Source organism: Hippoglossus hippoglossus, chromosome 22 (genome assembly GCF_009819705.1).
Source record: "Hippoglossus hippoglossus isolate fHipHip1 chromosome 22, fHipHip1.pri, whole genome shotgun sequence".
Lineage (NCBI taxonomy): Eukaryota > Metazoa > Chordata > Actinopteri > Pleuronectiformes > Pleuronectidae > Hippoglossus > Hippoglossus hippoglossus.
In genome coordinates, this window is record NC_047172.1 from 12,027,051 (window position 1) to 12,043,423 (window position 16,373).

The following is a 16,373-nucleotide window of genomic DNA, read 5'->3' on the forward strand; positions in this document are numbered from 1 at the left end:
AGAGGGACAGACATAGCCCTAAGCATGTGGTCACGCAAGGTCTCCATGGCTAACAGTTGCATTAAAAAAGTAAATACTGAAGTGACTTGTATTCACTTCCTGGAGACCTACTTAACCCAAACCAAAACCAGTACTTGCCCAACTGTACCCCTAACTTTAGTCTGAACCACTTTCCCCAATTGAAACACAGCTTTGACCCAATTGGACAAGCTGTCCTCAATTTGTCCCCAAAGGTAGCCTATGACAGAAACAAACACACACACACACACAGGCCTCAATAACAGAAGGTGGCCTCTATTGTTCTTCTATTGTCACGGACAGTATGGTTCAAGAGAGTATCCCAGTTGGGACTAAAATGAGTATTAACAAATAATCCAGCAAGAGAACCTAAAACAAAAGGCTGTGAGTCAGTTCCAATGCTACTGTCTGAGCTTCACCCAAGAGCAAACTAAGGCCCTGTTCATACCTGGCATTCACACGCATTACAAGTGGACAGCTCTAAATACACAAGTTTGTCTGTTATCAATGTGTTTGTGAGTGTGCAACACACATAGAGAGAAGGAGTGAGAGCAGGGCCATCGAAGTCAGCTTTTACTCATTTGAAATAGTATCAAAAATCAACCTGTGGTGTCAATGTTGGTATTACAATTAAATGTATGGGAAACAATAAGAATATACAAATATTTGTATCATAAAAATGCATAGACCGTATACAAAGATGGCATTCCTCCCACTATCCAGAAATGAAGCCAATATATCCTGGATACTAACGCAGCCATCTTCCGCAGTTGGAGCCAGAATCTGTACAGTTTCAAACAGGATGGAGCTGTGGTAGCAACGTCCCGCGGATAAGCGCACTCGGCCAATCGTGAGTCAGTCTCACCTGTCAATCAGGACATTTTACCCATTTTTATAGCACCAAATAACTAATAAAAACCCAATTTAGAGGAAAAATTTGCACTTAAACATACATCAGAGTGATAAGACCTATGTAAAATGACATATGCACCTTGCCGTAATTTGGTCCATGCCCCACAAAATAACATGGAGGAGGCGGGATTTATGACCTATACTTCAGACAGCCATCAGGTGGCAATTGAGAGGGTTTTGCTTCACTTCTGGGGAGCTGCCATGCCCTCCATCTATACATACTGGGTGGTCTTTCGATGTGGCCCACAAAGAATTTACATTCACACTACTAGAAGAATGCAGCCATATGACCACCTATGACTGTGGTCTGAGTGATTGGATCTCAGATGTGTTTAACAAACCCTTATGTTAAACTGTCCACTTGTGATTGCTGATGCCATGTCTGAACAGGGCCCAGAGGCAATTAAAAACTAGCTAATCCACTGGCCATTCATTTCTACCCAGGCGTGTCAGTTTAGACACCGTCTCTATGGTATCGAAAAGCAAACTTACCGTCATTTGTCAATCCAGCTACAGTTGCTTTCAAAGGCAAACAACGCAGCCCATCGTTGTGTCAATAAAGATAAAACCCTTTATTGACACTGGCTCCTATTTCCATCATTCAACGATGAATAACACGATAAGATGATGAATGCTGGGTAACCCTTGAGTGTAACAAATTAAAATTAGTACCAGGTTCAACTGCAGGTGACCCCTTCCTCCGTTAAACTGCTAAAAACAAAATGAGCTGCTCTGGTAATGACAGCGAATCACATCAAATGGACTTCCTCTGGCTTCCTCTTCTCATGCAAGCCTCTTTTTTAAACAGTGTTTACCCAAACCACAGCTTTGGATGTCATTTCACGCTTTGATTACTTCAAGCTGCTTTCTTTCTTAAGAAGCCAATGCTGGCTGTTTCACTGAAAGAAAACCTGACTTGCCAGCTTGTGTGCCTGTCACTAAAATGACTGACTGGCTCGTCTGCAAACCAGCAAACATCCCACTCTTACAACAGCTGCTGATTTATCAAACCCACGGAGGAAAAGATAGCTGGCTATGTCACATAGATAGACAGTTTCAGCATGAATCAGTTTTCCTGTGCAGACTCATACATGTCTCCACGGACATTACAAACCCAAAGATGATCCTATCTTTTTTCAGTATCTTGTTCAATAAATAAAAAACACAGGGTATTGTCACTACTGTTCTACTGTCTGTGTTCGGACAAATGACTTGACGAGTGGATAGACTAATGAGATTCAACTGGATGACCTAAAAATTGTGCCTGCTCCAGCCTGTGCTGTAGAGTACAGGGTGTGAAGTCAGCCCCTCCCTGGATATGAACATGTTGCTTTGTAAGAAAGGAATTTCATGTAGGAGACTGGATGGGCGTGACAGAGGAACTGTATTGTTCAAGCAAAGCCCAGATATGGGTGACTAAAAACACTTGTTGGAGTTGATGGTCTCTCTGTAGATCCTCTGTTTGACCATAACCACAGACCTCTCACTCAGCATCACAAACACAAACCCTCTCAGTTCTCTAAATTCAAAAAGCTAGTCTGTGTTCAAAGAACCAACTTATGTGGTGGTAAGATGCGTGGAAATCGCTGTATCCAACCATGAAACAGGCTGCTATTGTCTCCTTGTAAAAACTTGTATGTGAACCAGTTGATTGGATAGATTATCAGAGACCTCAGGTGCCCTGAGCCTGAGATCACTAACCGTCACCTGGGAAACAGATGATTAATGAACTGGGATGCATCTTTAAAAGACAGTTCCTGAGAGTTTTATTTTGTTCCCGATCACTTCGTCACAATATATGATCTCAATATCGATGTGGACATATACGAAGTGAATGCTTGAAGACAAGCTGTTTCCAATCCCATTCCTTTGGTGTTTACGTGTTAACATCAATATCAAACTCAAAGTTTGGACAGTTCATTCATTAAAATTAATAAAAACAAGTGTAAACTGACATTGGGGATTATTACCAGCAGTTGGGAAACTGTCCAAGTGAAGAGAACCGTTATTTTGCTGAGCAGCAGTTGCACAATGAGACCACATTCCAGTCAACCTGCTACATTTCACCCACAGATGTTACTTTACACTGTGGTCTGACACCAATGCATCACAGATGCCTTCCACGTGGGTGCAAAGAAATGTATTAACCACTGATGCCTCCAGGGCGCAAGCTGCACCTTACAACGAATGTATGGCAACACGAGACGTTAGATGATGCACTGCATGAAAAAACAAAAGAGACAATATCACTCTTTGTTATACAGACAAGGTTAAATGTGTTTTCTCTCAGCCTGTCGCCGGAGTTGGAAGTAGTTTACTGAATAAACATTTTGCAATAGACGATCGTCTGTGCCAGGGTGCGATGGTTTCTTTATTCATAATGCATGGATCTCCTTCTCCATTATTGATTCATTCTGCAGCCAACCCTGTCCTGGGGTACACCACTCGTATTGTTTGTTTTGGAGTGTAAGGTTGAATATCTGTGCTACAGAATGCTTTGCAAGAGACTCAAAGGGGCACATTAAAAAAGAAAAGCCACTCAAAGATAAAGTCAATAAAAAAGTGGTTCAAACTATGTAATAAGTAGAATACAAGGGATGGAAACAAAAGTTGGACAGTTGGGGTTATGTGTCCTCCACCAAGAAACGTTGACCCAGTTTGGGGCCAATTGGGGGATTCGGAAATGTGTTGGCAAGTGGAAAAATCATGTGCCTTTATTTTCTTCTTTTCTTTTCTTTCTGATCACCTGTGTTAACAAACCCCACTATATTTGTTATTTTCTGCCAAAAGCTCAAATAAAGCCGACCCAAAACGGTTTGGAAAGAACATACACCTTACACAAGAACTTTTTTAACCACCTTCCTCCTCAGTTTGCTCTTTCTTTATCTCAGTACAGGAGGATGGTGCCTTGGAAGATCAATCACATACTGTTACAGTGTGATGGGATCAGGGAGACACAGGGAGCGCAACATGTATGCAGATGTTCTGATGGGTAGCAGGCACCAGTGAGCGATTAGCACTTAAGGGCAAATGAGCTGTCAGGGAGTTTCTCCTGGTAGCTGTGGCACAGGGCTTAGCTCAGCTTTAAGAAGCGAGTTACATTATAGACTGACACACAGACTGGCAACGAAACTGAGGGGGAGGGAGGAAGTGGCTGTGGATGCAGTGGAAGAAGGAGATAAGCCAGCTTCCTGAAGCTCATTACTGAGTGAAATACGGTGTGTCAGTGTACGTGTGAGGTAGAGAAACATCACGACCCTCGGGGGGGGGGAGCACTGTTCCTGTTCGTGTCATTCTCACACCACATTCCATATTTGTATTGTCAATCATGATTTTACAACAACAATCATGATTTGACTATAAATTCTCCCCTCCCCCCCCCCTGCTTGTTTTTCAGTCTATCTCATCAGCTAGAGATGAGAGAACCTGCAGCCAGGCAACGGGTTGTGAAGACGTTAGTGATGGCGAGGGAACTGACAGATGGGGAGTTATTTTTTCCTCTTTCCAGAATCACTCATTTATCCTCGTAGGACGATTAGTAGCAAAATTCACAGAAATCCACCCCCCAAAAGGTAGTATTGGAAAGAAAAAAAAAATGTCATCCTCATGGTTTCTCTGAAGGAAAAGTCGGGATCATCCGAAGTACTTGATACTTCGTAACCTTCATTTTGTCATCTGTGTGCGTATGTGTATGATTCAGGAAGATGCAGGACGTTCCCTTGGGGCACATAAGGCAGATATACATCTCAACAAAACTGGCTTGTTGAATCGGACCTGCTCTCTGCAGGTGCAGGACACCTTTCCCATGGGAGAGCTCTTTGCTTAGGTAATGACTTTTACTCCTGCAATTAGCCCGGGCAGCATCCATCCCCACCCCCACACTCACCTCTACCCCCTCCCTGTGCGCACTGTTGTTGTTTAGCCCAGAGAGACTAAAATACGTTTCCCTATCAAAGCGTTAGCCGAAGCGGCTGGTGGCTTCCTGTCTGTGCGTGTGTGCTTGCATCTGTTCGTTTGTGTCAGCGCATAGAGTGGGAGATAAATTTAGACAGTCATTAGCATAAAACCCATTTTTCCATGTCATTAAGTCACAACTACCCCCCCACCCCCTCACTCCTCCACCCTTACAGCTTATGTGACGCTACGGCCCAGTTCTGCACGTTCTCGTTTCCATCAGCTGTAGTCGACAGTGACTCATGCAGATTCAAGGCACTGCTGCCAGCGTAGAGGGAGGGAATCAGCAGCTAAACGTTAAACTCAACTAGTGCCAGAGTCTGAGTTCGAAAGAAAAGTGGCTATGGTGCATAATGTATCTCACACATATGTCCCGGATCCTCTTTAGGGTCTACAACAGCACAAACACCCTGTGGTCAGCAGTTTTCATGTCAGGTGAGAGCTGGAGAGAAGTCAGTTCCCACGGAGGATTAACAGCTGATGATGAGAGTACTTTCAAATGTTATAGGGCTGGCTTAAGAAACTAAGTAGATCTTCATTTGAATGATCCAATATGTGTTCATAATATGCTGAGAGCAATCTTTAAACCGCAGTATGACTTTGGCAGTATGGCCTTTTCTTGTTGAAGCACGAAGCTTTAACCTTTCTCGTGCAACTAGATCTGGACCTACGAGACATAAAATATGGGAGCTGCTCCACTGAAGGCACCACCAAGCTTCGAGGCAGATGTCTAGTTGCCTTTTGAAGAAAGCACAGGGCTGGACAAATACAATCCTTTATTTAAGATGTGCAACACGGAGGTGAAAAACTAAGGGAAGTGCAAAAACAACCGTGCAGTCTGCAAATAATCATCTGTCCAAAACAAATATACACAGCTGTATATATAAGGAAGAGAGGAAGAGCAAAAAAAAAACTAGAATTTGTCTTTTAAAGACAGCTTTCGAAATATAGGAAATTTGCAGAGGACTGTAGAAGAAGAGACGAGAATGTAGACTGTTGAGGAAGCAATACATTTAGCTTTCAATCAGAAACATGGAGAGAGTGCATTAAGCAAAGCTCCAGGAATAATGCTTCGTCATCCTCTGCTGTTCAACCCCATTCATAGGGAAATGACGGTGAGGTCTGCCAGTGTTTTCCCACATGCAAATCAGGCGCGCGCACACGCACACACGCACACGCACACGCACACACACACACACAGTAGCCAGAAAAAAAACACGGGCGATGTCATGACTACTTTAGTCAAATGTGGCACAATTCATCACAGCTCCTTGAGACAAACTGATGCGTGTGTGCGTTTAAACTAGCTCAAGCTGACAGTATGGGAACATCTTTACATGATTGGTGGGTTGCATTGTTTCCAGTGTACGTGGAGGCAGCAATAGATTTTACTATAATCCTCAAGGATGCAATGGTGGTTGTGTTCATGCTGGAAATCATGAGAGAAGTACCAAGGCGGGACATAAGCAGCCCAAAGGAGACATGCACAGACACACACACACAGGAGTGTGTGCAGCAGGGTGCACTCCTCTCGGAGCTGATCCACAGATACCAGTCAGCTCTACGGTCAGACCGGCTAAAAATAGCCAAACAATGAGCCATTCCCCACAAGGCGAGATTATAGGGCTGCTTTTGTTCAGAAACGTCAACTGTGCTCTGAGCAGTCATCCCGGTGTTCGATGAGAAAGCATAATAATGAGGTAATGTTATCAGAGTCGGGATGCAATTACACAGTGATGAGTGACCTTGGTTTATGTTCGTGTCTATCTGTCATCATGTCAGTGCACGGACGAACAGGAACAAAGGAGAAGCAGGAGAGAGACAGACATATATTTTTTTTCAGTGTAGCTTTGAGTCAGTCTCTAAAAGGTTCCTTCTTTCTTTAATGTGCTTCTATTGGCTCTTTATTTTTCCCACAGAGCTTTGCTTGATGCCGTTTGCTCCATTGAATATATACACGTCCTTGCAAACAACTGCCAGCCATATGATTTATATTTAAATACATAGTATTCAGACACATTCACGTTCCATTTGCAGCCTTATGGTCAAACTGTTCAAATTCACCTACTCCTCACATCAATCTACACCCAATAATAAAGTGAAAACAAAATTTTTGCATTGACTTAAGTATTCAGACTCTTTATACCGTACTTAGCTGAAGAATGTTGGGCAGCGATTACAGCCTCACGTCTTCTACGACAAGCTGTGCACATCTGGATTTCGGGATTTGGAATCTGATCTGAATTCTGAATCAAATTGAACTTCATTTGAATGGATTCATAAAAATCTTACGACTGATCTTTAAATATTTGTCTCAAGTGCCAAAACCCACGATCTATCGTCTGCTGGGTTTAACCAGTTTCTCATGAAGAATATCTGCTAATGAAGACTACGCTAATAAGTGAGACAGGCTGTAAATACACTTTAACCACCACCCTCACGTTGTTTGAACACGGGGCCACAGCTGTAGATCCTCAACATGAAACGTACAAAGACTGAAGTTCAATGGGAGGGCATGTTGCCACAGGTGATCATTTATGCTTTGAAAAAAAAAAAAAAAACTGACTTTGAAATAAAAAGACTACAGCTGCTTACATCAAAATGGTAATGCATCATCGCAGAACATTCTGTCGTCTCTCTGTTGGACCACCATTACTGTCTCTCTCCAGTCTAAACCCAGAGGCTACTAAAATTATTAATGAAGACTGAGGCTCCCTACTGCAATAGATTAATGCACTCAAACAATTGCCTGCGTGTGAATGTAAGTGTTGTGTGGCAGGTGAACTGCGTGCAAAATGTTGGAATGTGTTTAAATATGTCTCATAAACTCTACAGCAAATCAAATAAACGCAAAGCAAACTTCAAGTTCTGTCCATGTCCTAGTAACTTCTGATTAGTGTTGATGTTTATTGTTGATGTGTAAAATGAGCGTAGATCAGTGGGAATGCACGTATTGGAGAAAGTATTAACCGGATTAACCGACATGAGCAAGATTAAGTCGCTGAGAGGTTATAAATGTCGGTTTCGATATATCTTCGGTTAATTGGCCAGCCCTACTCAATAATAGTTTGAATGCACCAAATGAACGTCTTCGTCTTTCAAATATTATATCTTCAGAGGCGAGGACTCCAAGCAATCCAGGGAGTCACATCTGTTTCTTTTTTCTTCTTCTATGTTTTAATGCTGTCTCAACTTCCAGCAATTGGTCTGAAAGCCAGATCAGATTGATCCTGACCGAGACCATCTTTTTTTGTCAAGGCACCTTTCACACCTGCTATTTAAGTCTGAAGGTAGATGTGAAAGCGCCCTTAGTCAAACAGTGATGAACCAACAATAGTGCCCCTCATTGTTCCAGAAGCCCTAATCCTCAACAATACAAACCTGCCAGATCAGGTTAGTCAACTATTCATGACTTGAATCCACTTAACAGCCATAAACTGTAAAGAACAGCACTGAAATTTAAGTTAAATTGTCAGTTAATCTATGCTCATGTTATCAGTCCTACAACTCTTCAACAATAGTTCATGAGTAAAGGAAAAATGGCAGGAGAAGAAACAGAACACTCATAGCTTAAGCAACCTCTACCTAGATGAAAAAGGAGGCACTCAGTTGCTATGATACAGCACCACAGCAAAACCTCAATGGTGTGCAGAGGGTGAAACCACAGATCTTTACAAGCACTCTGGCAAGAATCTGCAGCCAAGTACTCAAATGACCAATTGTAAGTGTTGACATTGACAGTTGAGGGTGGAGGCTTTATACGAACTTTGCAATTCACAATAAAAGTCCACTTAAAACCTCAAAACTTTGACAATAACGCTTAAGTGTCAGAACTGAGCGAAGGACAAAAGGTTGTTTTATCTGTAAAGTTTTAAAAAAGACAAAAAATGGAAGGCAAAAGCTTCATAAGCACGTTAAGTAACTGACATTTTCTGTCTGAGTGAATGTTCTGTGATTGTTCCACTATGATACTGCTCAGATACAACTGACAACATCAAGAAGAGCTCCATGTCCCATTCAATGGCTGTAATTTATAGTTGTGAAGAGACAATTCACTGAGGGGGGTAAACACATTAAAAAAACAACAAAAAAATGTTTCATCTCTTGCTTTATACACACACACACACACACACACACACACACACACACACACACACACACACACACACACACACACACACACACACACACACACACACACACACACACACACACACACACACACACACACACACACGTGAAGTGAAACAGTCAAAGAGAACAGAAAGTGAAACAACTTTACGTGCTTGACACGGATATGTGGTAATAGTAGCAGGCATCATGGGTGAAGCACGGTGAAGGAAGCTGCTTCAATGTCATTAGACTGGAGTGATGCAATCTGCAAGGTATCTTGCAAATTGTTGAGCCTGTTCTACACAAAAATGTCTTTAAAAAAGCAGAGGAAGACTTACGCTCAGTATGATGGAGACATGAATACAAGTTTATGTTTAATCCTGATTTGTCCAATCTCATACATTTTTGAAGGGGCATCAGATAAAGTCTTTTATAAATCACCCCATTGTATTGTAATTTAATTTCTCCTAAGTTGTATTTTTTAGTTTTGATTATGTCACTGGTGACGGAAGGATGGACAGACAGAAGGAAAGACAACACGAAAGTCAGCAAGAAAGAAAGAAAACATATCCACAGTATATAGATATATATGCTGACATAACGGGAGGCGTATCTTCAAAGTCTTGGATTCTTGCTTGTTAGCCAAACCAACTGCTCCTCCAAGCAAAAGAGGAGAGTGGAGGCTTATTAAGCACAGAAAGCCAAATCACCCTCATGACACCGCACCATTACCAAACGGAACTGATGAGTTATGAAGCTGAGTCATCCACTTTCATGGCAACAGCGACTACTTCAGATCGAAGAGGAATGGCCGATGCACAGATTTCCCTGCCTATCTACAGCCACAGTAAGCCACTGTAATGCAATAACTATCAATACGGGACAAAAGCATGGTTAATGTGATCTAACAGGCTCACTCTGGCAACATTCATAAACTCAAATTAGATCAAACTCTGCAAAAAAAAGTTTGGAAAACGTAGGGAACACACAAAGTAATCTGATTCGATTATAAGCCATCATCAGATCAATAGGGATCATCTCTCTCCATCCCACGTTGGTGCTTTTTGTAGGAAACATGACCCGCACAGAGTAACACTGTCAGAGATAGATGGAGGAATAGAGGAAGCCTGACAGTTGTACAGTCAGAGGGTCCATTCCTCTGCTTCTCTGGATTACATTTTACTCTGGCAGCTGAGACACATGATCATAAAGTCTAAGCCACCTTCAATGGGAACTGCCTGCTTGTGCATTACTGTGAAGTCAACCACCCAGTAATTGTTAACAACACACCCAAGTCTTTACATATTCCCCAGGAGGAATCACACATGCCTGTTGACTGTGCACCATATTATTGGCACCAGCCAGCAGAGACTCCATTATACAGAGTCATGGGGAAAGAAATCAATTGGACGGATAAGACTCCCCAGACGACGGCCAATTAAAAGACAAGGGGGAGGTAGGGTAACTCTGACGACACCCATGGGCTTAAAACTACGACCAGTGGCCCCGAGCTGGAGGCTCTGGGGGACTCAGTCAACAGCGGGAGGCGTTGGAGGGAAGCCAACATGAGATTCTTCAGGTAAAGATGCTCATCAGAATTAAACCTACTGAGTTTCAATCTGTGTATAAAGCTGTTCCAGAAGATTGGGTCCAGAGGTTTTGCCTTTCCCATATGAAGAAAGCAGCAGGAGATTGTTCGGCTTCACAACAACAGGAAAACATCGAGAACATTCAGGTGAAGGGTGGTGCATGGGCAGCATCAGCATCAGCCCTCATCACCAGAAGCTCTTGAATCTTCCAAGTTGACATCTTCGTCTGCATCTTCTACATGTAGGGAAACTCATTTTCATCATGGGACATTTGGATTCTTTTTGTCTTTTTCAGGTTTGCGTCCATCACGTGTTAGAAACATCTTCAACTCACCCAAACACTCACTGATTTCTCCCGGCATTTTCCAGCTATATCCTCACATTAACTCACACTGACATTTTGTGGATTTTTACTTTTTTACCCTTGAAAATGTCCGGAGCAACTGACTTGCATTCTCAAATACAGACCCTTCAGAAAATCTCAAGAAAATGTCCCTAATTCAGTGCATGTCTGAAAGCAGCTGAGTGACGCTGAGCACCTGATTTTCACCTTCCCATTCATTTAATGACAGTGTCCGACTTGTATCACTGATAGCAGGGAACCGTCAGTGGATAAAAGGTGAGCGGAGAGTCAAACCCTCAGCACCATTTGAGCTCACAGGCCCACGGTACAATAGCCGGGTGGGAAACGCAGCAGCAACAACAACAAAAGACGGCTTGTTATCATGATAAAAGATTTGGCTGTTGACTGTGACAAACTGCAATCCAATATGTCACATAAACAGAAGACTGATTGTACAGCTGGGCCAGCATAGGCGGGCTTTTCATGACCACGGGACACACAGCAGCACCACCTCTGCACGGCCAGCTGGTACATATGGGGCAGCGTCTTTATATCAAACACGGTGGGTTCACTGAAATGATGGCTGCATATTAGAATCATTACCAACAGAGCTATTAGAATTATTATGATCCATACGATATGTCATCTCTCTGCTATAACTTCTCTGTATGTACTGATAGAAATTAGCTAGCAGTAGTTCACTCAAGTACCAAGAAACAATAGATGACCAGGCTACATTTGACCCACATACTGTATAAGCAGGCTCCTTTTTTCAAACCCACTGCAGCCACTGAAAATATCATCCAAAATCCATACTTACATGAATACTAAATATGAACTATTTAGAATTATGTCATCAGAATAACCCTACCAACAAAGAAGCCTTGGATTTATTGAATAATGTTAAATAATGCCATGTTATCAGGTGTAGCTTACTAACCAAGAGGCAGTCTGCAGACACAGATGAAAAACCTGCATTGTGTAAGCATCAGCATTGTGTGGTCACCTGCATTTAACACAAAGAACAAAAGGTACATGCTAAATAAACAGTATTAAGGGGTATGCATGAGTCACGCTACATCACCACCTTTTTGTTTTAGACTACATCAAACTAAAAAACCCTGGCACCTCTTGGTTCTCCATACGAGCACAAAAACTCTGAAATATATTAGGCGGCCAAACAATGAAGGGATTAACAAACAAACAGAAGGTTGTGAGGGTTCATTGTATGTTGTGTATACGTGAGAGAGCCAGCAGAGAGATGCACCATGAGCACAGCTGCTGCATGTTGAAACAGCTGCAGCGAGCGAGTTACCAAAGTCCTCCTTTCAGGGGAAACAATAGTTTCAAGGTCAACAAAAGGAAGATATGGTCTAAATTTTGATGTTTCAGGTGGATAAACCGGGGCCCACAAAATTATAAGGTTGCTATCGAACCTTAGTAGTAACAGTGCAATGGTTTGTGGGATTTTTTTTCTGTTCTGGATAATGTACTTTATGGTGCCCTGACCCACTGCATGGGAAAACATACGGTTGGGATATTGGCATGCACCACAGACACTGGACCTGGTGTGGTTTCACACTGCCCATGAAAATGCTATGCTAATCTACAAAGCAGCTCTGCTTAATAGTATCAAATGCATGTGTGCTAATGCCTAAAGGGACTGAGATAAATCAGTATGCAACACCTGCAGTTAAAAACAGTGAACAGAGAGAGAACTAAAGTCATCTTAAAGACCGTGAAAACGTGTTTTCTGATAGAAATGGACACTTGAAATCAAGCATGCGGTTTTTGGACTCGAGCATTATGGAAGTTTAAAGTGGAGGTGGGGGAGTCCAAAGAAGATACAGCTAAATGTTTATGATTTTCTGAATGAACATTGTCAAGTGTTGAAGACTAAGAGCAGCAGTGTTCTTACTGGATATGACCCTCATGCCACAGGGCTGGTGACGCGCAGATGAAAAGTGCTCAAATAAAACCATATCTGAGGAAGACACAGCTTGGGGGGGGGGGGTGTCAGGGTGTGAAATCTTGAACCTATAAAGCATCTTCAGAGCTCCTGGACCAGAGTGGGCCTCATTCAAAGCAGCTACAGTGTGTTACAGGGAAAGAAAGGAAAGCAGAGAGAGGCAGGAGCATAGTGTCAGTTCAGATTTCACAGCTCCCATTATAGCTCTGACACAGGCCGGCGCAGAGGCCTGTCTCTCCAGTGGGTTACCGCCCTAACAACATACATACAACAGCTTCATAAAAAACAGTGTCTGCCGTGCACACAGATCATACTGCATCTGAGTGGCTGTGTTGATTTGTGTGGTGCTGATAGCAGCCCTGGCACAACAGGCCAAACCAGTTGGCGGGAAGCACACAAACCGCATTGTCACAATGGGTGACAACCTGTCCAACAAAGTAGTGTTGGCAATGATAAGACATGATTACGCATCCTATTTGTGTAGTGCCATTGCCACATACTCAGCCGGTAGTCATTCAAAACGAGAGAAACAACTAAGCACAGCCACAGGCGTAGAATTCCAAGAGTCAATACCAATAAACAAATGCATGACAGAGTGGGTGACTTCTCATTTCCTGCTGAGCAGTTCCTGTAGACGTTCACTGACTGCACTGTTCTGAGCACTGAGGCAAAGGGATTGAAACTGCCAAATAAGATGAACTTTAAAATATTGTTATAATTAATAATTGTGGTCCCAGGGTCAAGAAAAGTATTAGATTTAGCAATGTAGCTAATAACTAAACTGTACCTATCCAACTCTTAGGCACAGTACGAATAGACTTGAACTCCTTACCAAGTTCAGAGGAATCATTTGCCCTTAAAAAACAGGAGTTCATGCCATGCAACATTCCAATCAGAGGGTGGAGAGGTTTTATAATGACGCGCTCCAGTCTGCACATGCAGGAGGGATGGAGCTCTTCTTATGTTTGAACTGCAAGAAGAAAAGGAGTGGCGTCACATGGCTCGGCAGCTGTGGTCAAGATCTGCTGATGTAGAAGTCAAGTTTGTAAAAAGATAATGCATCATCCGAAATAAAAGGTGGGTACATAAGAATCTAGTCATATCTTAAAAATGCCCGCTTTTTTATATGATTTCAAAGATGAATTATTTACGACATCTCAGCTGAGGATACACACACTTCCTCCCGTGTGCTCCTTTATAATCACAAAGAGGCTTTGCTTGGGTCCGGGCGGGAAATAAAGTGAGTCATGAGCTTGTGGCTTGCATGTAAAAGGTACTTTGCAGTAGGAGGAAACGGGCTCATCTGTATGTGACCCCATACCGATAACAATAGAATAAAGATAACAACTGTTGATTCTCCCGATACTGGTATGGGGGGGGGGGGGGACACAGGAAGTATCTGCCAGCATTAGAAGAAAAGAGACGAAGGATGATTTTGGCAGTTGCAAAGGAGCAAGACTGTATTTTCCCTGATGATAATACATACAGTGGAAAGCTGGAAATCAAGTTTAATTTGAGATTACATTGTGCTTTCATGGAAAAGAACATTGCCTGGTGTTCTTACAACCAAAACAATAGCTGTAACTATGTGGCTAGTAGAGCAAAGGTATTAGTTGGACCAGTAACTCAGGGGGAAATTTCATCCTCCGCCGTGTAGAAACACTAAAATCACAATGTAGTTTGGAGGAAACCACCGTGGTTAACATGGGATCTTTCTAAGGTTTCCTCACTCCAGCCACAGCAGCACTTCGACAAATCAAAGTGTCAACAGTTGAGGTGATGGAGGGAAAAGCAAAGAAACTGGTGTTTGGGTAGGGGGGAAATCTGGGCTCTAAAAGAAGTTGGTCTAACAAACCCTGAGTCGTGAGCAAACGCTTCCACACACTACCACAGGCTATCTGTAGTCTACAAGCTTCATTTATTGCTATGGAAATATTCTTTGCATACGTGCTTGTGTGCACTGGTGGGTGCGGCACGCATACAATTCTGACAGAGATAACGTTTACAAGGCTCATAGTTGTACACATTGCCCTGGATTCCCCTTCTGTAATCCAATCCAATCCCAATATCCATCCCATTATTTAAGGTGGACCGCACCTACATTATTTACCAGACCTGTTTCAGGGCCGACTGAGAAAGTGTGGTGGTGCACAGTAATTGCAGATGAGCAGTCACGTGAAAGAACACCACAAACCACACGTTTTTAAACTTTCCTCTTGGCCTAATGTATTATTATTAGTAATAATAATATTATTCCACGTGTTCTTAAACTGTTATAATTTGGTTCTCTGCCCTTGCTTTATGATTCACAAATATATGAATTCCTTTATACTCTATAGTCTTTATTGTCATTCTTCTTGGTTGCTGAATATGGTTTTTTGATTACATGTTTGATAACAGTTCTGTTGGTTTTAATGCAGTTCAGGAATCCCATGTAAATGTTTAAATAAATGAAACCTTGAAACTATGATCCATGTAAATCATGACAACATATCATTTGCATGGCCTCCTCCAAACTAAATCAGAATGACGCCTAATGCTAAATCTGACTTCATTCATAAATACATGCTCCCTGGATTTAAATATAACCATATTACCGTTTTTTTTTTTTCCTGTTGTACAACAGCTTTTCTTGCTCAGCTGTAAGAAAACAGTGGCAATAGCATCACATTGATCCCTGAGGCCTAAATGTTCCACTCTGTTCTATGGCTGAGTGCATGTTAAATGAAATGTAACTAGTTAATCCAGATTAAACTGGGTGGACGGCAGATCCAGTGATCTCTGAGGGAGGCTCCGGTGTGGCCACCGCTGGATCGGGAACTGGGTGGCCATCGAAGGGCACAGACATTAGCTGTGCTCGTAGCCCTGAGCTGATGTGTGAGAGCGGAACAACGACAGTGATTTGTGTGTGTGTGTGTGTGCACTCGTTTTCTGTAAATCCGCAGGCTGAGAATAGCGGGGTTTTTTGGGGGGGGGGGGGGTGAGGAAGAGCAGCGGTGCGCATCACCAACCTCTGCTACATCCGCACGTACGCTAACGCTAAATACGCTGATTTTTGAAAGTACGTTTTCCCACTCGGGCGGGTCGTGAATCGCTATTTCATCCACCATCCCCTCCCCAAACCTCCCCCCCCTCCCTGTACCTGGTCGACGGGGAGATTGATGATTTCGCTGATGGGCTGCAGCAGAGTGGATCCGGTGCATGGTGCCGTCGTTTGGGTCGCCATGCTCGGTGAGGATCCGTTAGGGGAAAAAAAATCCCCAGTTTTCTCTCTGTTGTCTCCTTCCTCCGCTTCTTCTTCCCCTCCCCGCAGCCGCTGGTAGATCCGCTGCTGCTGCTGCTGCGACGGGCTGGATGCTTGTAATCCACAGAACCCCACCGACAAAGAGAACAGGGGTAGGATGGTTGCTACCCACCACTTCCTGTTTCGCCTGTTGAGTCCTACTTTGGCTAGCACCTCACAAATATGCGTCTA

The 16,373-nt window shown here is 42.9% G+C and overlaps 1 protein-coding gene across 1 annotated transcript in view; it reads right to left on the minus strand.

Annotated features, from left to right (window-relative positions):
* The window catches only part of mboat2a (membrane bound O-acyltransferase domain containing 2a), a 40,092-nt gene extending 23,770 nt beyond the window's left edge, over window positions 1–16,322 (minus strand). Inside the window, exon 1 of the mRNA XM_034576016.1 lies at window positions 16,041–16,322. Coding sequence (XP_034431907.1) covers window positions 16,041–16,124 — 84 coding nt within the window. The 5' untranslated portion in view covers window positions 16,125–16,322. The remainder of the gene's footprint in view (window positions 1–16,040) is intronic.
* Window positions 16,323–16,373: the final 51 nt, after the last annotated feature.